Source organism: Anomalospiza imberbis, chromosome 3 (genome assembly GCF_031753505.1).
Source record: "Anomalospiza imberbis isolate Cuckoo-Finch-1a 21T00152 chromosome 3, ASM3175350v1, whole genome shotgun sequence".
Taxonomy (NCBI): domain Eukaryota; kingdom Metazoa; phylum Chordata; class Aves; order Passeriformes; family Viduidae; genus Anomalospiza; species Anomalospiza imberbis.
Genome location: NC_089683.1, coordinates 105934350 through 105960925, shown reverse-complemented (window position 1 = coordinate 105960925; position 26576 = coordinate 105934350). Strand labels below are relative to the sequence as shown.

The window sequence follows — 26576 nt, the reverse complement described above, 5'->3', positions numbered from 1 at the left end:
GTGGTGCCAAAGTTTAAATCCCACCAGGCTTTGCATCCATCTCCTTAAGCTCAAGTTATGCTTTACAGTGAGCCTGTGTTTGGCTGAAGCAACCAAGCAATGCAAGGACATCCTTGCATTGTCTTCTAGTATTTTAAAAATTGCACCTAACCCCTGCCCATGGATACATTCTACACCATCATATATACACTCCTCATTTTCTAAATACGCCACTTCATTGAGGCACTGATCTCAAAATTGACCATTTTAAGTTTCCATGTCAATCTGAACAGAAGTGTTATTAACAGGGGATCTCAGTTCCCACACTCTCCTCACAATAAATTATAAAGCCAGTGCTTTATATAGCCTCACATAGCCAGTGCTATGTGAGCATGCAGACAACATTAGGTCTTGGAGCAGAAGCCACATCAACCTCTGTGTGGGGACTGTGAGATTTGCTTTGCCCAAGGGCTGCCCAGACAAGGAAGAGAAGAAGGAAGAAAGAAAGAGCACTACCAAAAATATCATAGAAGGCACAGAAGGAAGGAAGAGCACCACTCCTTGGCCAGAAGAAGGTCTGGCCTTCCCAAATAAGAGAAACCGCTTTTCTAAACAAAATTTGTATCATCACTAACCAATATGAACTATTTAGTGATACAGCCTATTTCTTCAATGTTACAGGTGTGCTACAGGCAAAGACATCTTTGTAGAGAACTACTTACTCAGTCCAAGCTGAGCAACCTCTTCAAGTTCAGCTTCTGTCTTTGCTGCAGCAATTGCATGAGGCAACTTCAGTGTGAATGGAAGGACATCCCTGTTTCCAAAGAGAAAAACCATTATGGTTTTCAGCAACATCCATACTTAGAAAATCTTTTTTTTTTTTTAAACACTGGCAATGTCTGATTTCTGATTTTCTTCTTCTTGAACTGTGTCAGGTAGCAAGATCCTTAAATACACAGCACAGTTAAACATTACACGACCAACCCCAGGGCTCCTTTACATTGCAGAGTGGTGTGAAGGGCAAATGACATTCAAGTGCACAAGACTTTCCCCAGGATCATTTCCACAGAGCCATCCAGTATTTTCTGCCTTTCCAACAGAAGTTTTTGCACCTGGTCTTCTACAAGCAGATCAGTGAGATGCAAACTTGCTACCTGCCCTTAACACTTCAAAAAAGCTTCTTACTTTCTGAATACACTGTTGACTGTTATTCCAATTTTTAGAATAAGAATTTTATTCTAACTAAATGTTGCTAAACAGCAACATCTGTAGTAGAAGTACCTGTAGAATTAAGACTAAATGAGAATCCTACACAACTGGTGTCAGTATGAATTTTGGTTTTAAGGTAGTGAACAAGCCAACCATCTGCTATAGCACAGACAGTGGGTCTTCATCACATAAATATTCTCTATGTTGTATGTTAGCTTCTTGAAAAAACAGGATCTCAGAATTCCACTCACACTCAAGCCAAGTATATGCACAAGACTGATACACTAGCTAAAAAGCATTTGAAAGGCACTTTACATGATACCACAGAAAATCCAGAGTCCAGATCACCACCACGGTTGCAATTCAAAAATAGGTAAATCCTCATAAAAACTGCTTGGGCACCTCCTGCAAGAAATTCCCTCTGGTTTTAGAAACTCTTCCTGGATTTCCTGTGATGTACCAAATGGTACTGTCTCCTTTTCACAATAGCTACCTATCTGCCTCCTTTAGTCTATACAAAGCAATATTGAACCTTCAGTGAAAGAAAATGGATAGATTAATGCAAGAAATCTCTGTTTGGTCAATGATCCTTTAGGTACTTAGAATTTACCAGAGCCTGGCAAGTGGGCAGGACTGAAAGGGTGACAAGATAAGGAATATCTCTTCATTAAACTACATTTAAACACATTTTCAGCTCATTTGTCTTCTGAGTTCTGACCAATTACCCATGTGGTATCAATGCTGCTTTTATTACATGCACTTGAACAGAGGCTGTAGCAAAGGGGTCTAAGATGTTTCTCTGCCACAAACAAAACCAACAAGCACAGCAGCCCAAGAGCATCCCACACCAGAAATCATCACATGGTCAGCATGAACTGGCAGCCTTGATGCAGTAAAAGGACTGAGACTATCACAGCTGCCTGTCCCCGCTTCCTTCAGAAAATGTGCACCTGGGCAGCTTGTATGTCTGTGTGTACATACAAGGCTCAAGCAACAGTCTGGAAATTTTCACCAGTAAACTGAACTCAAATTGAAAATAAAGGATAAAAACATCAGCTACTTTTTTTCTGCATACTACCTGGAAAACAAGTTTGGCAAGCATAAACTGCAAAGCTGACAAGGCCGTTTTCATTGTTCACCATTTAAACTGACACCTCCCAGTTGTCATATTCTACATATCCGACATTTTTCCATCATGCTCCAAAACTTTTTCTCACCAGCAATTCCAAGAAATGGACTTTGCAAGCTAGTCTATGATTGTTTTTAAATGAGCTACAGAACACTTAAGAAATTTCGCACCACAACATAACAGCTAAAGTAAAGTTCAGCTTGGCACTACCTCACAGCTGGCTGGGAAAAATCACATCAGCCTCCCAATAATCAGTATGAAGTAAGACAGAGACACCTGCTCCCAAGACTCATCTCTGATTTCTACCATTACCTTCTAAGGCTATCCATAAATATGCACAGATTGGCAATATAAATAGCATGCTGAACCAACTCCTCAAAACTCATTTTCTTGAGACAGTCTAGCAGATGTGACCTGGAACATAGCACCATCTTACCTGCTAATACAGTAGAAAGCAATGAGTCTGAACAAATCAGCAAAACTTATTCCAGACCCCTCCAAGGAAAACGCTGCAAAGAAAGTTACAAGAAGCAATCACATATTAATCCACTGTTTATTAAAACTGTTTAATAAAATATATCTTAGATTACAGCATAAAGTTAATAAGTTTTCACCATCAAACTAGCTACTATTTGATTAAGAGAAAACAACTCTGTAGAGAAGTACATATTTCTGCTGAAGGCATTTTCAAGAATATACTGATAATCTTGGCAGCTGGTCTACTTTTGCATTCCAGGGATATGGTCTAATTCCTGTAAAACAGATTAAGTGTGATGAGGCCTGCACAATGTTCTGCTAATAGACAACAAATCAATAACTGAGGCTTTGTTTGCCCAACGTACTAATATACCTAATTTTACATGTCTTATTTCCTCCTCTTGAGTTCTATTCTACTCACTTGTCTTCACCCTAGGTGTGTAGAACCTAAAGGGAGATAAATTTTCATTCACTCCAAGAAAACCTTTTAACCTGAAAACCCTTAAAAAACTCTGACAGTTATCACATGCCATTGCCTTGCACAAGGGAAGAGGAAGACACGAGCCGTGCCTTTCATTTTTCCCCACTTGATATCACTGTTTCTTATTGATACAAACACTTGTTCTCAGTAATAATGACGATTACCTCAGGCTCTCTATGATGCCAGTAGCAAATCTCACAGATCAAGCAGAAGAAGCTCCTAGAGTGAAACGATCCAGATCTTTTGCCTCTGGTCTAAAACCTCAGCTGTGACAAATGGCTAAAACCATCAGTAAATACTTCCCCCTTGTGGAAGAATTTTGCTCATAAAAGACAGTATATTTTCTAGATGGGAATTTATTAGTATAACAAGCCTATAAACACAGCCTTAGACCACACTTACATCAACTATTACTGACAACTTTCTCTTTGCCTTGCCTTGCTTGTAACTGGAACTAAAACCAGACACATAGAATTAACTTTTTGTTCCTGGGCGCAGGGGAGGGAGAGATAAAAAAGGAAAAACTCAAATAAAATTATGTCACTTTACAAATAGAAATAGAAGTTATGGGAATCCTCAAAATCAGAGGGATAGAAGTTAACTATAGACTCTCTGTTTCAGGGATGTTTAACTGAAATTGTTGCTAATTTTCTCCAGTTTTCTCTTTCTGGTTAAAATAAAATATTTGCTCCACTTGCAGTTTCATCATCACATACACTCACCAGCTGCAGCTTCCTTTTTTCATTCCTAAAGCTCAAATTTATTTTTCACACCCTCCATTCTAAAGATATGAGGGCATTATTGGTTCAAAACAATTTGGAGTGTTAACATTTGCTCATTTCTACTAAAAAAAGAAAGAACAAATATAGTTTGAATTAAAAAGAGAAATCACTGATCTTGCAACAGAAACAGTTCTAGCAGATTAAAATCCATTTAGCTATCACACACAAAAAAACCCAAACAACAAAAGAAACCCAACAACAAAACCCACCACAAACACAAAAAAACCCCAAGAACCCATCCCACATCTCAATTGCAGAGAGCTCATGACAAAGTTGCATTCAAGCACAGTCCCCTGAGTACAAGGAAATGCAAGGACATTTCATTAAAAGCAGACAGGATTATAGACTGTATTTCTACAAAAGACATAAAAGTTTCTAAGAGGATAACTACCCATAAAAATAAATGAATATTGGATTCATCAAGGTAAACAATGGAAACATTCCAGTTGCAGCAGTCTCAAGTGTTTTTAAACATCTGCCCTCCTCATGGCAGAATATAACTTGACCCACTCCCAGAGCCCATCTCAGCGAGCAGCTCAGGCAGTCCATGACATTATTTGCATGACTTTGGGTATCCTCTGCTGTGGGTTTCAGCAGTGCAAATGCTCCTGCATTATACAGGGAAAAAGTACCTAAGGAACAGCTGAAAAGTATGTAACTCACAACTTACTGTATGTACTTTCTTTTATGGCAAATTCTTTCAGGCAGGACCCGCAGTCACTGGACAGACGCAGAGAGATAACTTTCTTCTGCAGCTTTGCAGATTTCCTAACCAGAAATATCTGTTGTGGAGAAGGCAGAAGGACGTGGTATTAGCTTCATCACAGATGCCAGAATAAATACAGATCATATACAAAAAGGAACCACAACAACCTCAAGATGTCTGCTGTAAAACATACTGTAATTTTACTTGGCCATTACTGTATTGGACCAACACCTGGGTGTAAAATGGCAGCACAACATTTGGGAAAAGCATGTCCTTAAAGAAATCGAGATTCTTCTTACCCCAGGAGGCTGTGTCTGCAAAATTTCCATGGCTTCAGCATCATTCAGACCAAGCTGCAGCCACACAGGGTGAGTATGGAGGAGCTTGTCCAATATGCTTAGCTTGTTGGATAGGCTGTCATATCCAGAGTCCCGGGGGCAGCTTTTTACATCATTTTTCTCAGGAGAGACATTATCCATATCCATTATTAGACTGTGGAAAATTTAGGAAAAAAAAATAGACATGCTAATCACCTATGAACAATCACTTAGGTCAGTGAACAGAATTATCATGAAGCTCATGGCACTGCTGACAGTCTGGGCTAGTACTTCTCCTGCTGAGAATTCTTATATTTAGCATACACAAAAAAATCTCTTTAAAGGTTCTCAATTCAAAGCCAGCTTGAAGATAAGCCTTAGATTCTTCTGTGAGGTTGGAAAAATTCAGCCATCACTTCAGGTACACTTGTATGTGCAGATGTGATTGAGAGAACATTTCACTTGCCTTCTTTGCTGTGCTAATATATGGAAAAACTTCTCTTCAAGGATATTTATGCAATTCAGACACTTTTATTCCCAGATCGATTGCAAATGCTGCAACACACAGAAATCTTGCTCTCTCATGCCTGCCAGAAAAATCTGTTCAATACTCTGACAATGGAGCAACCCAATACCTATTGGTGATCACTGCACCAGACACAAGAACTTTGTCTGTTTGGAGGGATTATTTTCACAACTCAAGTCCATAAACCAGCATCACTTCACCTTTTGCCCTGACTACTGTCTCTGCTCCAGCAGCTCTGTTGACTTCACAGCTGCATATCCATCTTTGCTCCCCTCTGCTAAGAGGTCAGAGTGGGAGGAAGTGAGAAAGAGATGAGAAACCCAAGAAAGAAACAAGAAAAAAAAAAAGTTAAACCCCCAAGTAATCCTCCCTAAGGCACAGCTTCCTTAAAAAATATGTCATAAGTGGCAGTCACTTCTTATTGTACTCCTGCTAAGTTCTGTAAATATTTACATTTTTTTTCATTTTTGACATGAAAGGTCCTTACCTCACATTTTAATACTACACTTCCAGGATCAGAAACAAGTAAGGAATTGTATATTTATGCTCCAAATTCCTTTGGCTGTGGATTGATTGCTATGTGAGAAATAAAGGCTAAGCTAAGTGTGAATGTGGCACGGTAATGTAAGGTTAAAATTTATTTGGAGCAGGGCATCTAAAGTTACTGCTACATTCAGTAATGAAGTAGAGTTTTTGGAGGCTGTAGATTCTTGTTATTAAGAATCCAAATAAACAGAATACTTTGAAAACTCCTTTTGTTATGCAAAGCTTCACCATCATCCATATAATACAGAACACCCAGTACAAGTGCACGTGTGTTGCTGGCTCAAATTCCTCATTTTTGAGCTAGAAGTACATCCTGTGATTCTCCCCATGCTAGAAATCACTATGAAGCAGTTATTCTGGTAACAGCTTCCTGATGACAAAATTCAGGAACAGACAAAAAGCACCCTGCAAGCTCGACTGACTCCCTGAGACGTCAGGCAGAGGATGCGTTCCCCTTACAGACCTTTTCTGCAGCAGGAGAGGCCCTGGGCGGCAGAGGACAATGCAGCTCCACCTCCCCACTGCACACTGTGCAGCTCTTCTGAATTCTGTGCTTTGGACAGGACCTAAGCATCACTAACAGCATTCACCATCCTCATTATGGCAGCTACTGTACCCTCAGCAAATAGGTACAGAGTTCACATGCACAAGAGCATGTGAACATGCACAGGAGCATCACCGAATACTTTCAAAACAAACAAAAAACCTGTCCGCCCCCCTCAAAAAACTGCACACCAAAGAAAACAAGCCAAATCAAATTAAAACCCACCAACCAAACAACAGAAAAAACCAAACAAGCAAACTGCCCTCTTCTAGCTTTGTTCAGCAACTTGCAGAATCTCTGCAGAGGGCAAGCAAAGAAAGTAAATGGGGAAGAGAACTTTCACTGTATGATCAGATAAGAACAGACAAAATCATTTGACATTTCATTACCTGGATCAATTACCACTACCGGTGCTTGCCTCTTTATTTTTTCCTCTGTTTGCTTATTTATGATGTGATGTTTTTCAGATTTCCAAGGCATCTCAAATGCAGATGATTTCCCTCCCTGCCCACAAGCATCAGAAGTTTCTACTAACTGCCAGTACGCCTTCAAGGGACACAAAATACACAGAAACACATTGGGTGCAGGAGGGAAGTACTTTTTACATCAGTCATGACTGGGTCTGAAACTGCCTCAGTAGGAATACTGGGTTCCCTTTTAAACCAGTCTCAGCAGAGCCTAGTGTCACAATGGATGAATCTCCAAGAAGCCAAATCATGAACCACAAAAGTGTTTTCCTGAGCTGTACTTCCAGTAAATATTGCTCAGCAATTTCCCACTCACCCTCAGTGCCAGTTAGCTGCATTACAAACCACAGGGAGCTGTGGCAAAGTACAAGTTATACACCAATGCTGGCTGCAAGCTTAGACAGATACAAATAATTTCCACTCCCCTTGGTCAGGAGGTGAAAACTAAATATGCTGCAAGAGGGAACATATCCAAGAGGGAAAGGTTTTTTGCCTACTAAAGACAGCTACCTCACATTCAAAAGAAGGTGTGCGACTGGTATGAGCTAGAATGCCTGGCATTGCTTGCTACCACAAAACCACCTAAAGCTGGCAAGAGTTTGCACAGGCATGTGGGGTCACGATGTTCCTCTTTGGTATGACTGGCTTCGTGTTGTCCCACACCCCCTAGACCAGCATAAATTGGCAGACTAATTTGAACGGGGAGCTATAAGGTTTTTCGAACTGCCGGGTACTTACGTGCACAATCCCTCCCACATGCTGAGATCCAAGGAGGAAGCTCTCTGACTTACATACACGGGCACCTCCTTGGGGCAGCTGCTTGTGCTCCCTCAAGAAATAAACCAAAGATTATGAATATCTGATCATGACCAGAATTTCTACCATTCCTAAACACTAATGGTCCAAACAACACCAATGCAACTCAGATAAATCAGCACTAGAGTGTTAGTGTAATCGGTGGTGAGCTAAACAGGAATACGAAACACTTTAAAAAAATTATTTCCTATTCCCAAATAATAAAGAAGGAAACAGAGTGAAACACCCAACCTGGTAAACTCTGGAAAAAGCACACCTTGGAAAAAACACACCTGGCAAGCCACATACATATTACAAGAAGCCACTTCCCAAGGCCTGGGAGCAAATGCAGTAAAAAACTCCCCACTGGTCTGTTTTGACAGCCTATTTGTAGTGGTCTAGTATTGCTGAGCATCATATTCCTAGTTTGCTTTTTTATTCTTAAAATAATTTTAATTAATGATCTGGGCATTAGACATGAAGTCAAACTCTGACACATGAGAGTTCTTGAAACTCATTAAGAGTTAGACTAAAATGATTTTGGACTGGGATGTGTGTGTAACTACTTTGGAAACAATTGCATGGAAAGAATAACGATTTGAATTTATGAGCAATGGATTAACTCAAATGTGCTGAACAAGAATAAGAAGTTCTTGTAACCTAAATGCTAGCAAAATATGCTCACAAAATATGTATATTATGCAATAACTAAATTCCTCTCCTGGTTTTACTTTTGGGCTGGAGGATGTTTGCTTGGTTAGTTTGTGTTACTTGTTTGGGATTTTGAAAAAAACAAAAAGATTCCTGATAAAAGACAATCTGACCAGGTCACATTAAACTCAAAACTGAAACACAAATCAGCCTTAATGAATGGTCTGCTTTATTCCAGGTCTGCTACACAGTTCCTCTTCAGTGGGAAAGGTAGGTTTCAATACTACTCACTATGAACTAAAGAAAACACATGACTCATGCAGGTTTCCTTAGATTTGAGAAAACCCATAAATACGTGGGAAGTACAGAGAGGTAACTGCCAAGATAAACAATGCTGTGCTGCATCCTGATTAGACCTAGCTCACAGTAAAAAAGACCAAGAACAGGCTCAAGCTTTTCACCAAGATGATCCTTGGTCATGATGCGAACCTTGCTCCAGTCTCACAAAAGTTAACCACCTCACAGTTAACTCAGTTTGACCATCCACTGCAAAATGCCTGGATTTCTGTAAATCTAACAGCTCTTAATCACCCCAGCCCAGTCTATACAGTCATACTGAGCATCAGCTGGGAGGGGCAGAGAGCCACTGGTAACTTCCTCCTGTGTCCCTACAGCTAAAAGGACAAGAGAAGGCAGCTGGGAAGAAAGTTCCTGGATACTTGCCAACCTGTCAGCAATAACAGAAATGGTTCTCTATGCTGGACAGAAGATGGCTCTACTGAAGTGAGTAACCGCTGTGAAAAAGACAGCAGTGTGAGGGCTGTGCAGTGCAGGACATAAGGCAGGGAGCAAAGCTCTGCCCCTGTTCCTTCCACGGGAACAGAACAGGAAGGGAATAAGCTGCTGCAGCTGCCACCACCAGCAAAGCATCCCTGAACTATTCCACAGGCACCAAGTGCCCTGGGAAGCCTGGAGCTTTACAGCCTTCCCTCCAGAAGGACAGCAGGAAGCACTGGCCCCTCATGGATATTCACACAGATGTGCAGGGGGCCTGAGGCTTCCTAAAAGATCATCCAGGTGCCACCAGACCCGTCCCACATGCTCCTGGACTGCCACTGCATGCAGAAGCTCTTGTTACTCTTTCAAAGATCACTGGAATGGCATGAAAGAAATCTGTCCCACTAACTGCCTCCTCTGACAATTCTGCTCATTTGAATTATAGAGATAAATGTCTGCACTGGGAAAAACATGAGGCATCAAAAAAGTGGGATACTGAGACAGTCCCTCTTGGAACACATTTTGCAAGCTTTTTTTTTTTTTTTTGCCTGGCTTTTACATATTTACAAGCCAAAGTGAGCCCTTGAATGATTCTTGATATTACTTGGGCCATAGTGTATTAAAAGGAGAGATGAGCCCCAAATAAAGGAGTGTATAAGATGCAGAGTATAAATCTGAAAGTCACCACCTAACCACAAAAAAGCCCACACCACAATACTAAGGTTGCAGACACACGATTTCATGTCCTTATCTTTCTGAATTTAGCTGAGAGCTCTGCAATGCCTGTCTTTCCAGAACTGCTCTGGGTGTCTGAATACCTGCTAAGGTGGAAAAAGAGCAAGGAAAATGGACATTCCATTGAGCTCAAATATCCCTAGATGCAAATCTAAAGGTCACACCAACTTCTGAACAGCAGAATGCAATAAGAAAAGAAAATGTCATTAACTGCCAAGTTTTAAATTAACTACAAAGAAATAAAGTTATTACAGTAAACACGGTCTTGTGAAGTATCTAGTTTAAACAAGAACTCTGGAAAACTCTTGTTGAAATTACTATAATCTTGCTCTGTAGCACTATATTTTAAAAAAAGGTGTCAGTGCACAACTAAATTACTTAACTTACCGACTTTGATACATCTTCTTCCTTACATAGAAGCATGCAGTTCAGAATTTTATAGTCACAGTAGGTTTGACTTTAGCTCATTTATTCAGACTTCATATTTCACATTATCATCTTGAAGTGACAGAAAATAATTTTTTGATGGATATTATTATTTTTCATGGAAATTGCATTATTCACTTTTTAATGTTAAGTTTACTTTATCTTAAACCAAAATATGTTTTGCAGTCAAGATTAACAAATTAAGATTAAAAATTCATTACAAAAATCAATAAAAAGAAAACTCATGATCTGTAAAATGGGGAGGTTTAGTTGACTGTTTCTAGCTAAGTGCTTCCACCAAGATTTTAGAATCAGTAGACCTTAGCCTTTCATGCATATGATGTATTCAAAGATACAAGAAGCCTTTTCTTATCTCTGAAGTTAATTAGCTGAATTCACAAAATGAAGCAAGTATCCCTTTGGCCCCTCTAAAAGAACTGCGCTCTCAAAAGCTTTAAAATTTGAGTAATTGTTCAACCAGGGCCATAGCCAAGAACTTTAATTAGTTCAACTGTCTTACATTCTTTACTACTTGGGCAACAAAGCTGCTGCTTAATGTTTTTGAAAATAATCTACATATGCTTTGTAGTAAGTTCTAGCAGATTTCAATAGAATTAATAGGAAGAAAAAGAGTTAAAAATCTTGGATTTAATTCTAAAAACAATTTTCCACTTCATTAACTCATTGCTAAAAGAACAAACCCCACCAGCTCCAGAGCTGGCCAAGACCATGCAGTCAGATAAAACACAACACCTACCATTGGTTGCTTTCCTCTTGCAACAAATTTTTCAGGTAAGTACAAAAATGTGTTCTCTTGTTAACACAAGGACTAAAATATTGATTATCCTCCAGATGTTTAGCAGATGTAACTGTTCAAGAAAAGCCAAAATGCTGAGGTCCCTTTCTGCGCACTTAAAGGCACAATTTTATTTTTCTTATGTGCAAGTTACTCATACATAAATTAACTTAACCCACATATGCATCAGCTCATAGCAGTCAATATTTTACTTCCTAACCTGCGAGCATAAATAAGTCATGTTGTTGTATATTGAATCTTCAAAGAGCCACTCGAAGCAATGGACATTTTGTCTTTACAGCGTGAAAGCAAAGCTGTGCCACAGACAATGGTAATAATGGTAGTAGTTTCCTGCTTTAGACATTCATCAGTATCCAAAGCTTTTAACAAGGAAGTGAAGCTCAGCTGCAATTAGAAGATATTAAGGCAAATACTCCAAACAACTGAAACTCCTGCACAAAGGCAAATTCCTTGGATCAAGAGCAAGATTATCTACACCTCCTGTGCTGCCAGGGAGAAAAGTGCTAGGACATAAGCCACCCAAGAAGAAAGCACAGTGAAAACATTCCTGTTGTGGTAGACTCTCCAGAACCATGAAAATAAACATTTTAATCACCTTCGCCAATCAGCACATTCATCTTCCACTGTGAGATCTGTCTGTACCATCTCCTGTTTCAGTTCTCCGATTTCTGAGGCAATTGTATCAATGAGCTAGAAAGGGACAAAAATAGTATGACATCAAGTGAGTGGAAGAGGCATGGAAAAGAAGCCAGGGCAAGTTTAGTCACCAGAGATTACAAACTTTCTTTTTTTGTAAAATAGCATCCTCTTTGGACTTCCCCTTGCAAAGGAACAAGTAAGGGCTGGGGCCACGTATAAAGGTTCTCGGAGGAAGAGTAATTCCTGTTTTGTGCCAGTGCAAAACCTTCCAGTTTGGCTAGCCTTTTAATTTAAATGGATTAAATATGCAGCCTCTGTGCATTAAACAACATCTTACAATAATTAAATTATTTAGCTATTCATAGCATTTACCTTCTCAAAAAAAAAAAAAATTTGAAGAATTCCACATGCAAGAGTTTTATTTCAGAAGGGACCCTAAGCCAACATTACGATACCGTGGAGGACGAAAAGCAATGAAGCAAGAGGGGAGTGGGTGGCTGCTTTTCACAGTAGGTTTTGGACTCCACTTGAACACAACAATTCAATTAAAAAAGAATTGCCTTGCAACCCTTCTGCAGCTCAGGTAAAACACCAATCTAATTCTGGGTATAAGGGCAAAAACTCATTTTAAGGTAGGCAAGATTAGCACTAAGGTTGTACCCTGAGAAATGCAGAATTTGCTAGCCAGACTTTACATTTTGTTGAGCAGAAACCAACGATGAAATTTGCAAAGCCTGCTCTCTTGAACACTTCTTTTCAGCCAATGCATCAAGATTGCTTGTCATGCCACACCATGACAGCCTATAAACCCTAGCAGGGTTCCCTCTCTCCTGCCGGAAGGGAACCTAAGAAAAGGTTTGCAGTGATGCAGCGATCTCTACCACCACCCCTGCACATCAGAACTAACAAAAACTCTGGCATATGAAGCAAAAACAGCTTTGGGGTCCAAGTCTGAACAGTCTTCACAGCTGCCCTGAGCCTGAGCCCCATTCAGGGCAGGTAACTCAGTACAGCAGCATTTTCAAAGGATTGCAGGCATCATTTTCCTAAATTGTTACCCTGGATTTTTTCCTCCTCCTCAGGAATTCACACTCTCTGCTGAGCACCATTATTCCAATCAATTCAAAAGAAGTTTTAGTCTCTGCTTACAACTGGCCAACTCCAATAAATGTTGAACCTTATGTAAGAATGAATTACCATTACCAACACCCCAAGGGTTTTCCTTCTGTCCAAGTCATAGTTCCCAGTGTTGGAAATTATATGAAGTTTAACATTTTTTAATATAACTTTAGTCAGGGGTTTCTTTGCCTTTGCCCAGGGGGAAAGGAATTGAAGTTTCTTTTCAAAGGACTGTTCCACCACTCAAGGTCTGATGAGTTTAACATCTCAGCAGACAAAAAAGAAGATACACAAAAGGTAACAACCATTCCCCTAGCATGGTCCAAGACTCCTGGTCTGGGAAGAGATAGATAAGAGAATGAAGAATGAGAAACTAATTAACATTAAAGGCAAACCAATAACCAGTAGGAAACCAAATACTAAGACCTTGGGAGCACTGAACACGGAACCAATGAATTTCTCTGGGTTTTGACGAACGTGAAAAATCTAATAAAGACTTGTGTGATGGAATGATTTTCTCTGCACAACCAGGGCAATGTGTGGATGAACTGGTTTCTGTTGCATGTCCTGGCCAGAAAAACATCCTGGCAAGAATAAACTAATGCCTTAATTCTCTAGCACTAAAGACTGTTGTTGGAGAGTTTTTGTTTTTCCTGTAGTTTCAGTGACACCAGCCATATGCACCACTGACACTGCAAAGACACTCCACCTGCTGATTCCCAAACAACCCTGAGTCTCTGCAGCCAGATGTAAGCAATGCCTCCCTGACCATTGGAAGGGGCAACCCGAAGAACACAGGCTACCCTCAGCCAGAGTGGGGTGAATTTCTGCATTGCCAGCAAAGCACTCTTGCAAAGCTGCTTCAGCTGGCGATTGCATGAAAGCTGAGCTGCCCATGAATCAGCTCTGCACAAGGAGCTCCTCTTCATGAGCAGCATCACCACCATAAGACCAACTGTGGCCATAAAGAGCCATCAAAGTGGTGTGCCCTGTTCTCTGACACATCAACAGAGACTAAGTGTTTCAAAGGCCAATAATCTGCACAACATAGGAGCTTTTCAGCACCTCTCCCTATAAAGCATAGAGTATGAGCTCTCCACAGAAGCATCCATGTATTTTCAGCCACCTCCTCCATGCCTGCTTTGCTGTGTCACTACCTGGCTGGCAATTGAGTTAATTCTGTTAGAGGGCTTTGACCAGAGTTGTGATAAAACCCACCTCCCTCCCAGAAAACAAAATCTCAGGGAGCTACAGCAAAGAACTCTCATCCAAACTTTACTAACAGTGAAGTAATCTTAATGCTTTTGAATTTGTATGCCTGCCTTGAAGACAACTCTACAGAAATTATTCCTGAGAGGAACTCTTCCATGTTTAGCAACTTTCCTTCTTTTTCTGAAGAGGACTTAAACAAAATGGCACATTTCAAGCAGCCTTATGCTCACATTCTATTCTACAGGCTAAATTTCTTGGGTATGCTACATAGCCTCCATGACAAATCAGCCTTAGTCTCTGAAAAGTCAATACACTCTGGACAAGGAAACCAGGTCAAAGTGTGGCATCCAAACCCCAAACTGACCTGCGAAGTTCCCCAGGATGGAACACACCGCAACCCAACCAATACTTATCACCTACCACCATGTACTCCACTTGCACTAAAACACTGACCTCCAGGAAGAAGCCCCTCACTTTTTTCTAGAATAAACCACCAATATTTTTAGCAATTTCCAACTAATTTTCCTTAAATTCCCTTTAATGACAAAAAAATTGCTCTTCTATTGACTTAAGAGAAGAAAATCTTACGGAGTTGCACCATTTGTGTATCCTTGCAATTAACTGACACATACTGTTAACAACAGCATTTTTCTATCAAATAATATAAGGTGCAGTCATGATTTTATGACAGCATTTCCCAGTATTTAGGATCAATGAAACTTCTGGTGATTATACAGCACACGTGATGCACATGTGACTAGCATCATACAAAATGAGCTGATAACAACATGTTTCTACAAAATGCAGGAAGGATCCTGTTATGTGTAATAAGGTATAATTTGCGCCTATAAAGTGATATATGGGTAGGAGATTTTATATGATTAAAATATAGACACAAAGCAAGCGAGCCAGGGCAAGGGGGCTGCCTCATGTATGTTGAAACCATTGTCAATAAGGTTTCATTTACAAGTTAATACATGTGGCTCGCTCAGAGATGGGCCGTTTCTTGAGATAATCTAGGAACTCCCAGGTGATGACCGATGATCCTCCCGACAGCTACCCGAGATTGGGATCACTGGAACCTCCGAAAGACGCGTCTCAGTGCCGGGTTCCCATAACTCCATTGTCAATGTACATCGCTTCGTGGATCTTGGATTGTTCAGCGCAGAGAAAAGAGACTTTATGAATATGTGGGACTCTGAATGGGAAGAAAAGGCTGATCGCCGAAATCCTGGCCTCCAGCAAAATAAACTGTATAAAAACTGCTCACGCAGAACGGGTGGTGTGAAGCACAGGAGAGCCCCTGCTAGAGCAGTCGGACCTGTGTCTCACCCAGCAACGATCCCGGGCTCGGCACTGTCCTTTTCTTTGTGGCTGGCTCAGATAGAATTTGATCGCTTTAATAAAAATTGTTTTTTTCTTTTTAATTTGGCTGGGTCAATTTTTACCTACAACAATCCTGGGTATGTACTATTATTAGCTCCAGCCCCGAGGAAGCAAGCAGTAGCAGAAGGCTCTCACTTTTAGTGCAAGGCTAAGAATATTGGAATTCTTCAAAGAGACTTCTCTTTTTGCAACAAGTACAGTACCTCTTTGGCTGGAAATAATGGGAAAACTCACCCCTTTGATTCAACAGACTTGAAATCAACACAGTCAGAGGCAACTTCCAAAGGAAAATGCAACAGAAGTGGATGTATACTTTTGTCAGAGGCCTCTGTTAGTGTAAAACAGCATATATGAGCCCAAGAACTTAAACAGTAATCAGAAGAAATCTGTTGGGGACTGTTTAGGTCTGTGAAATAGATATTACCCTGCTATGCTATAGAAAGAGGAGGTTTACCTGAAAAATGCATTTGGAAATATGACATCTTCTCAGGTGGTTAATTAATCACTATTTCATAAAAAACAAAATTTAAATAAGATCTTATATAACATGATAAAATAACTATTTTTGTGTGCAACGATTTTTCCTTTGGAATTTACTTTTGATTGTCCTAGATTGCAAGGCAAGATGTATTCAATTGCCATCTGTTAGAGGTGTGGCAGTTGTCTTCTGTTAATTGGGCAGTTTTCTTTATCTCTTCCACAAACCAATCCTCCCCCCCACCCCTCCCCGGGAGACACCTGCTGTTAATGGGCTATTGAATGTCACTGCATGGCTGATGAAAGTTACAGCATCCCACTGTGAGATGCTCCGCCCAGAGGGAGGAGCCAAGCATTCCTAACTGGAAATAATCTGATCTTTTGGGACACTAGACAGCCTTTTCCAAGAGGAACACCTGGGTTTTTCCACTGGATCTTCTAAGGAAGACTACACCCTTCTACAGGATCGCTGCTCCGATAGAACCACATCTGCCACTCCAGGAGGACTGAAGCCATTCCAATTTGGACTGCTACCAACACCCTGACCAAAAGGGTGTCAGGTTGTATTCTGACTCTGTCAGTGGTTTTTCTTTGGTATTACTTCATGTATTTTGTTTTCTTTTTCCCTTTTCCTAATAAATTGTATTTCTGACTTGGAGTTTCTCACTGGTTTTGCTTTCAAACCAGAACACTGATAAAGAACTGTTCTGTAAATTCAAAAGACACTACAGTATAACCACTGTAAACCCAAATAATAATTATGACTCAGGCAACATGAATTCACACAGCAGCCCAGTACAGTACTGCCTAACCAAATCTATCCTAAACATTGGATTGCCAAATACCCATGTACTAACTGTTTACATTCCTAACATCCATGAACGAAATAATGAAACGCAAACATCTTAACTGACAGCATTTCCTTTCATAATGCACCACACTCTTCTTATTAGCAATTGATTCGGAGCTCAACAAGACTAAGCTCAGCTTTTGGGAGCTGGCAAGGGTGACAGCGAAACTCCTACATACAGGCCACAAACATGGCACCTCAGCACCCCAGCATTCCCTCACCATAACACAACATCTATTTTGCTTTGCATCATTCAGGATGTTTTACAAGCAGCAATAATCAGTATATTCACCAGAAGCAACTCACTCCCAAGCGGCTCCAGTCACATTTGTGAAGCTGCTGTATTGACACTCACATCACTGCTCTGCATCAGGGAAATAAAGCACATGCCCAGGACCAGATATAGACAGTGCCTCTCCCAGAAGCCCAGCATAACTACAGCTCTTATTACTCACTTGATGAGTTTCCTGTTCCCAAGAAGAAGACAGGTGGCTTTGATTTGATGTCTATTCCCAGACATTTTTAGAAAAAACTGCATGACAACTGAATTCCTGCTCTTTGTGTTGAAACAGAAATAAGCATGTACAGAGAATTAACCAAACAGCCATCATTCTGAGAAGGCACTAAAGAGTCAGCCAAGATGACCACTGCAGAATGTTTCCAAGACCTGAGATTTACAAGAACTCAAGAGGAAAAGGAAAGATGGGTGCTTCTAATCTGGCAAGGGGACACGGGGTGAAGACGAGATTAGAATCAGACTGGACAAATGAGCCTCAGCACTTACCACTCCTCCTTCCTGCCAGCATCTCATTTTTCATTCTTTCTGGAGACCTGCATCCTCTTTGGCATCACATCTTTTCCTTCCTGTTTTGATAAGCAGAACGTAGCAACCCTCACAGAGGGCCCTGTGTGATGAGGTGGCCAAGTGCCAGAGACGAGCCCATCTGAGAATGCTGCTTCTGAACTTGTGCAAGCCTCTGAATACAATCCAATATTTTGATACACATCTGCAGATTCTGGTGAGCTATGAATTCTCAGGGCCACTGACATTGTTCAGTATCTTATTTATCAGAAACTAAGTTTTACCTGATGCTTTATTTTGGAATAGGAAAGCTTTACTGCTGTAAAACCCCTGATGCCAGTTCAGTAAACACTGGAACATTTTGATGAGAAGGAAGATAACTCAGTAGAGAGGACATTTGTCAGAGACATATATTCAGCCCCTTGCCTTACCACAGACTCTCTCTGTAACCCCTGGCAAGCTATTCAGTCCCAGAATTATCCAAGACTAACCCCAGACTAACCCCATCATTGCCTCATTCTGACTACTTGCTGGCTCTGAGCATTCACCAATCACAAGGTGTAGAGTCCACAGAATTTAGCCTCTAAAACTACAGACTTCTGCTCTGTCTAAAATGGGGACAATACTGTTTTCCTTGTGTACTAACAGTCAAAAGAATGGCTGTGGAAAAAAACTAAGAGATGGTTAGAAGCTGTAGCAATGAAAACAACTTAAGAACCAGAAAAGATAAGATAAATTTGGAATTTCCCAACTGATATTTGTCAGCGATTTTTCTGGCAAATGTTGCTGAGAATGGTAAGATACTCCCTAAAGAAGATTTAAATGCCCCGAGAATCTGCATACCAACATGGTAAAGGTTTCTTAGGCAACTGCAAACTAACAAGCACAACGTGAGAGCCATGTGTATGTACAGGGGACAGTCTGTGCATGTGGGAGAACATACCGAAGAACAAATCAGCAGAGATAAAAGGCCGTATCTTGATTACTAGGTCTCCTAAACACAGATAGACAAAGCAAATTAAAATAATACAAACTCAAAAAATCTGATATGCCAAGTATTTTGCTTGCTCACCAGCTCAACTGTAGCAAACAAATGTAACTGTTGTCACAATTCTACTCACATGGCGGAGGGAGAAAAAAAAGGTAATTTCACTGTACACACACACTGCCAGGTGCACTACACATAGGCTGGGCACACTGACTGCCTGCAGCTTCCAATCCCACACTCTGTGCTCAGAACCATGGTCCAACAGTGCAACTTCGCAGGGATGGTGAGGGGTCTGGAAAAGTAGCTTGGAGGCATCTTTTTCCTTGCCAGCATGTCCTTAAGAAAATGTAGGACCTTAGTTTTCTAATTGACAATGCTTCTTGAAATTGCCCAGGCAGACTGCATTTCTAATAATTTAGAGTAACTGCAACCCCATCATCATGAACAAAACATCTCTTCTATCATCTATTTTCACATAAGAATTACATAAGGAGATCCTAAAGGACTGCAGAAAATGACTGGGTGCTTGCTTACAGTCCCATCTGACATCAGGAGTCCTTCAGCACACATGCAAGAGACAACCTAGAGATATTTCTTGGAACTGAGACAGTTCCTTGCTGTGATTTGAAAAATAGGGCTATTCTCCCTATTTGGCTGTGGAGTGCTATCAACAAGGCTGATGTTTGTACTCCTGAGTTATCAGAGTTAGCTGAAGTGTGTTGCAGAACTGAGAGGTGGTTTCCATCACTGGATGACCCTATTAACTGCTGGGCAAGACAAAAGGAAAACATGATGTCACTGTAGCGCTAATCATTTGTTTCCTAAAGATTTCCTCAAGGGAAACTTCTGCCCCAGAGAAAGAGAAGGAATGGAAACAGCAACACCCCAAGATGGCAGCATTAGCATCTTTCACTCGAAGAAGCTACAGCAAGTGATGAATATTCTATCACTTAATTCAGTGCTCAAAAGCATCTGTAAATTGTGATTGCTCCCTAAAGCAAAACCCTGCCCAGCAAAGACAGCCACTGTGGCCCTGGCACATAGTTAACAGGATTCAGTCATCTTTTGAAAATTGCACTGGTAACTCCTACTGCAGTCTGGCTTTTGGGGATGCCAGTTGTTCTCAAAATAAGCAAGGAAATCAAACCAATTTTCAATCCAGCAATGGAAATCATAAACCTGTACCACAACTTTAAGTGACACAAATCCAGTTTATGAAGGCGACAATAATTTTATGCCTGTGCATAATAAAGCTTATGTTCTCAGCATTAGCAGCAAAGAGGGCCATGACCTATTTTACACCAAATATTCTACTCCAGGTACAGAAAAAAATATACATGTGAAATAACTGGGGGGTAATCCAGCCACAAATATGCCTGTAAAAAGAAATGCTCAAGAAGTACTTCCTGATTACAGAAAAGGCTTACTATGTATCACAGAGGGTACTGCACATTCTGCTGCGCTCATTTCATATAAACCCACGTACTTTATGTTCTGTGTAAGTATCCCATTTACCTTAAAGAAACTTCCTCTTTTGTCCACACAACGGGTTCTCATTGTCAAAGACGACATCTTCCCTGAGAAGACTCCACTGTATGCCTTGATCTCCTAAAAGCAGACACATATTTGTAATGGTTAGTCCAGTCTGTAGGAAATTCCTCTGCAATTCTAAGCCACAGAAACAGTCACAACAAGCCTCCTGCCAAACCCTTTCCATCAACAACATCGTGCCATTTATTTCCTACCAGAGTCCTTACATATCCCCTCAGTCCATTATTTTTCCATAAACTGCTTCAAAAATACAGTGCTACTCAGAGTTCCGTATCTCTCCTTCTTTTCACAGCTGATCCTGTAGCTGTGACTAGATTTTAATGTGCTCATTAAAAAAGAATGCTAAAACATAATGATTGCTTTCTTTGTTTACTTGACCTCAGTCTGCAATAGAAACAGAACAAAATGTTAGATGTCATTACAATCCATTCTCAAATACTACAGTATTAGCAGGATTTACCAGGAGGGGAAAAGAAACAGTTTAAAATCACCCCCAAGGGAGAAAACACTCTACCATTAAAACCCAACAAACAACAACAAAAAGCCCAAACACCCCCCAAAAAATGCTGATTTCAGATTTCTAAAATGCAACTGAGTCATATTCAAGTCAGGAACTGAAGATGAATTTAGGAAGAAGCAGCATTTTCTGCTATCAGGTAAACTGAACGAACAGTTCAACACCCAGGACAATACACTAATGCATCCATCACGTATCTGAAAGCAGAGTTCCTCTAAAGTCACAACCAATTCACACCAGTAATTTGTGAATCAGCTTCTGAGCTAAGCAGGATTCAGTTCCATGGCTAAAAAGTTGTCCTAGGATTTTTACAGGCGAGCTGTAACTGTATTTAAGCAGCCTAACTCTTCTCCTTGCACACACATTTTCCAACCACATAGCAGGGAGTTATGCTGGAAGTTTCAGCTACCAAAAGGGGCAAATAATGCAATTGCAAAACATTACAGAGTAGAGATGGAGGCACAGCTTTGGATTTGATAGAAGCAGAAATTAAAATAATAAAAGGCTGTCAGCAGCAGTGAAAACCAAGTTTAGTGGTGTGGCTGCAGAGGGAGATGGAGTAGAACAAAGCAGCTGGGACAGAGAATGCTGACAGGTAAAACCCCAAATTTGACAAATACCCCACACCAAATACACGCATGCTTCTGTTTCCCTCTAATGTCTTATGAGAAAGAGTTGACATGGGTGAGGAAGACCAAGGCAGAAGGATGAGCTTAAATGAGAAAAAGGGTTAAACGAAAAACCCCGGCAAGCAAAAGTTCTTGAGAAAACAGAGAGGTACAAGCAGGAAAAAAGAAGCATTTTAGTTTTAACATGTAGCAGGAAGCCTGAAATAGTTTGCCTTGTTTCCAGAGGTCCTACCACAAGAGCACTAGAGTGGGTTACATTTTTCCACTTGCATTCTGGTTAAAAAGCAGCCATGCCAGGAAGCTCAGCAACCTGCTTGTTTCCCAGACTTTGGGTTTGCAGACTTTGAAGGCTGAAAGTACAATCTTGAATTCTGCACTGTCGTGAAAACCAAACACCAGGGGATGGGCAAGAGAAGACAAAAAAGAGGGCCGAGAAAAAACATTAAAAGTAAAAAATTCCAACTTTCTTCCTAAAACAGTATATTTAAAAGATACATTCTTGGTGAAGCTCTAAAGAATTGTGAACTGTGTTTCTTTACCTAGAAGTGTGCTTAAATAACTTGACTGCACTAATCCCATAAGAGATTATGTTCAGCAGGTGGTTTGGAAGGTGCTATCAAATGAGTTAAGCTCTGTCTCCTCATTTGTCACATACACAAGGGTACAGAGCAGGTGTTACCCTCTGGGGAGCATAAGAAATTATATTTAAAAAAGAAAATCTTCTTTAGATCAATTCTGGAAAGAAAATTTTCACCTGAGAGTGTTAAGGAGTTACATTAGAGGGTTATGAGCAACATCCTGCAGTTGTCTATACATCTCTAGTCTCAGTCATTAAGCACTTCATTTATAAACAACAACCCCTTCACAGGAAATCTCATGGGTTTTAATTTTTTTTTTTCAATTTAACCACAAGGATGTCTGCATGCAATCCTATTACCCAAACAAGACCATGCTGGGATTTTAACATTCTCCACTCAAATGTACAGAGGAAGGAAAACACACAAATACACAATTTTTGCCCTTCAGAGAGTGGTATGACTCCAGTCAGAAGAAAGCCTCAAAAAAAAAAAAAAAAAAAAAAAACCACTGCTTATTTCACTTGTAAGAGGTTCTGGAGCTCTAGACTTCTCCATAACTTCTATTAGTGTCACTATTTATGCAACATTACTGCTATCTGTAGGACCTTAACTCTGAGCCTCAGCTGGGCTCTTCTCAGCTCCACACAGCCAGTGAATCAATCCCCACCATCTTTCAAGGTTACAGTGTGATTTCAAACTAATCTAGGGTAACCTAAATAATTTTTCATGTTTGAGTGGGTTTTAGTATTTCTGACTAAAATCAGCACAATGGGAAACACTGCTGGGCTTCTTTGTGTTTGTTGGGAAGTGCTCTTTTGGTGCAGGTACTTCTTTTTCACCATCCAATAACACAAGAAGATACTAGGGCTTGCTGGTAAAATGGACGGCCAGGCTGGGTGCAACACCCCAAAATCCAGGGGCAAGCTCCTACCTCGGAGCTGAGAGGTATTTCCATATCATGCAGAAAAAATAAACCTACTGTCAGGAGGCTTCATTTCTCCACATAGCTGTACACATCTGATGCTTACTCAGATCCAAGACAGGCTGGAAAACCACTGCTCTGAAGGTGTCCTTGTTGAATTTGGACTGTATGAGGCTGTCAGAAACAAAAAATCTCCGTCCTCTGATTGGGAAGCTAGGTGGAGCAAGTCAGCAAAGCATGTCATCTCCTGCACCTACTGGAGAGAAGCCTTTTCTCCTCCTCCTGTGTTCCAGGAACCGAGGCAGGGAGCCCAGACAGATTCACTCAGACCCTGCCCAGGTGCTGCCTGCTCAGAAACCCACCTGGAAATGTCACCAGGCTGCAGGAGCCAGCTCACTTTGTAATTCACGCGGCCTTTTGCCCGGCCGTTTGGAGGGAAGCCTTCTCTGTCTCCCAGGGCTTTGTCCCAGCTCTCCGTGGGCAGCCGGTGCCAGACACTTCTTACCCACAGCACTGCCTTCCTACAGCTCCCCACATCCAGGACAGAGCTCCTGTGTGTGACCAACAAGACAGGGCAGGAGAAGGCATGATCTGTCTGCTTGGCAAATTTCCGTCAAGTCCAACGCTACTGCATGGATGTTCATGCCCATGCAAGCTGTATGTTTCAAAAACCCAGGTGCCTTTTTATCTTTCTTCCATTCCCTTCTCCTGCTGGTTCTCATTCACACGGGAATGCCAGAGCACCTTTCACGTGCCTTATGCAATCTGACTTCTGACTCCTTATCAAAACAGCTCCTATTTTACTCCCTCTACTGCAATTTTACTCGGATTTTTTGTATGTTCTTAACTATATTAGAGCCAATGACCACCTCACTGGACTTTTCAGGATCATTCCCTTTAATCCTCTCATTCCAATCCTGCTTTTACAAAGCAAAACATCTCATTTTCTTTAGCCGAAAGTCCTAGCAAAGACTGCCCACAATCCTCCCACAATCCCACCTCTTCTCTTTCCTAAGGAATCAAGGCTATCCAACTGCTCTAGCTTCCTGTTCCTTAGATCCTAACTAGGATTTTTGATCTTTTGGCCAACCTAACAAGACCTGAATGAGGACAGACTTTAACACAGACAAAAAAGATAGCAGGAAGAGACTTCAGTATGCCACCACTGAAGGAAGAGAGCTATCTGCAGCTTTCCTTTTGCTGGCTGACCCACAGAATTATCACTTTTTTTTTTTTCCTGTATTTTAAATGTAAGTTACTCCTCTGAAGAAACTCAGTCTGCCCTCTTTCATTCTCTACCTGTAAAGACCGTGCAATCACTGAGCACAGACTCTCACAGAAACTACCTCAGGTAAATTAAGAAACGGTTTTGCTGTTCTGCAGCCAAGAAAACACAGGAGAAAATATTAGTCCAGACCTTAAGTATAAGCTGACAGAGGTCAGCGGACGTCAGAGGCTAATGCTGGTTGCTACCTGTCAGTGCATTCCCTTGGCCAGCAGTGGGATACAGCTGGAATACAATCCCTACTGTCCCATAACAGAAAAGCATGGAAGCTAGGCAGATACAGATGTACTTGTAAAACCTATAGTGAATTAGTATCATATTACAATCAATTTTTAGAGCGATTTATAAACACATAGTATTAAAACAACTAAAATTAATTTGGTGAAACCATTTTCTGATGGGTTAAAGTAGAAACCAGAAGCAGGAAGGATAAATACATTTTGCTTAATTTAAAAAAGTAAAAAAACCACACCCTACTCAAATGCAACTCTACACTTGACAATATATCAAGAGATATACACAGTACTTCAAATTTTCAGCAAATGTAATCATCCTCATTCAGTTCATTTTCCTGTTCTCCTAGCGCATTTGCCAGTCCCAGGGAGCAGTCTATGTTCATCTCTACCTTACAAAGCTCTGGTTTGTCCAATTGCTCTGACCTTATCTGAATCTTGGCAAAATAAAACTTTTCCTTTTGAAAGTATTTCCTCTGAGAAGCTGAGTGCAAGCCTCCTTCCAGGAACATAGATACAACTGAGCACAGTATCACTTTGAAAATCTATCAAATAAGACCTTCAGTCTGCAAACTATCACTGGTGCCAGGATCTGGCAGATCTCTCAACTCAAATGTTGCATTGTGTTAACACAGCTGTATCCACAAGCAAAATGCGAGGGGATTATGTAAAAAGAAATTCTAATTTCCACCATTCTTCCGGCTGTAGAAAGGGTTTACAGTCTTTTTTTTTTATTCAAGTAATGCAAGGGCACATTACTTGTAGAAAACAAGTAAGACATACATCAAAAATGGCAAGTCACTCTTTACACACAGGTGGATTTTTGTATTTTGCCATTTTATTTAAAGAGTTTTAAAAACCTTGGAAATAGCAACAATTCCTTCACCCTCCTTTTCCTTCAAGAACTCTTTATACTTTTATCTTTGCTACCTAAACATAATGTGTTTGTGTGAGCTGCTCCCCCGAAGAAAGCCACCGGTATGATGTCAGTGAGTACTTCTCAGTCAGTATTTCTGCCCTCCATGTAAAAAAGATCTTACAAAGGTAGACATTCCCTACACAAGTAGGGAGAAGGGCCATGAGCGACTGTTTGCAATCCTTTTCAGGAAACAATACTGTCTTCATAAACAGCAAAGGAAACATAAATATGCAACACTCCGAACTTTTCAAAGGCAGTGAGGGGGGGTCACAGGTAAACTGTATCAATGCTGCTTATTTCACCTAACATAACAATGCTGTTAAATCACAGCCAGCTCTCCAAGGAGGACTCCACCATGCATTAGGCCATGAAGTACCAGCCAGTGCTTAAGAAACTGTCACCCGGACAGACTGATCTTCAGGGGCTGTGATCCAGTCTATGCATCAGTCACAGCATAATTATCAGAGTCAGCCTAAAGTGGGAACATCACTGCCAGACTTATGCACTGATCTTTCTACATCTGGTTTCAGCCAGTCATCATTCCTGCCTCAAACAATCTTTTGCCAGCAGGCTTATTTTTTCCCCTTGATTCCAGATCCTATTTGCTGGCAGCCTTTTATGAGACTAAAGGATAAATAGGAGTTATTACTTTGAACTTGTTTTAGTTCAGCACTCTCAGGAGAGGCTTTAAGTCCCATCAGATTTTGTGCAGATCCACTGTCTCACTCACAGCTGTCTACCCACTTCTTTTATCTATGAAGCCATAAATTCAGAAATGAAAGCATCTGAAAATCCCATCTGACAAGGGCACAAGAATCGTCCTGGCTCTGCTCCCATCAACATGAGCAGACATGGCATCACTCTTTCCAGCAGAAGCATACTGTTATGCAAACACTGAATGCCTCAGGAAAGCCAATCCTCAAGCTTTGTACGAGCACAGCATGTTGCAAAAGCACAGCACCCTACCAGGACAGTTCCGTTTGCTGCTAGCACTGTCCCTCTGTACCCCTTCCCAAGTTGCTTCTTCCTCTCTTCCACTAAACAACCTCTTCCTGCTTGCTCCCATGGCATACTTTCCACATTACTGAAAAGGAATAAAACCCCA

At 40.8% G+C, this 26576-nt stretch overlaps 1 protein-coding gene across 9 annotated transcripts in view; it reads right to left on the bottom strand.

The window, feature by feature from the left end:
* Positions 1-26576, bottom strand: part of RIN2 (Ras and Rab interactor 2) — a 66222-nt gene that overhangs the window by 19707 nt on the left and 19939 nt on the right. For 6 of the 9 annotated variants that reach the window (XM_068186292.1, XM_068186295.1, XM_068186293.1 and 3 more), the window contains 6 exons: positions 20353-20447; positions 11960-12054; positions 5063-5255; positions 4728-4839; positions 2754-2826; positions 702-793 (listed from right to left, as the gene is read on the bottom strand). In XM_068186292.1, coding sequence (XP_068042393.1) covers positions 702-793; positions 2754-2826; positions 4728-4839; positions 5063-5255; positions 11960-12054; positions 20353-20409 — 622 coding nt within the window. In that variant the 5' untranslated portion in view covers positions 20410-20447. Of the gene's footprint in view, positions 1-701; positions 794-2753; positions 2827-4727; positions 4840-5062; positions 5256-11959; positions 12055-20352; positions 20448-20582; positions 20604-26576 lie in introns of those variants that run through there. The other 3 variants (XM_068186297.1, XM_068186291.1, XM_068186298.1) reach the window with 2 other exon arrangements.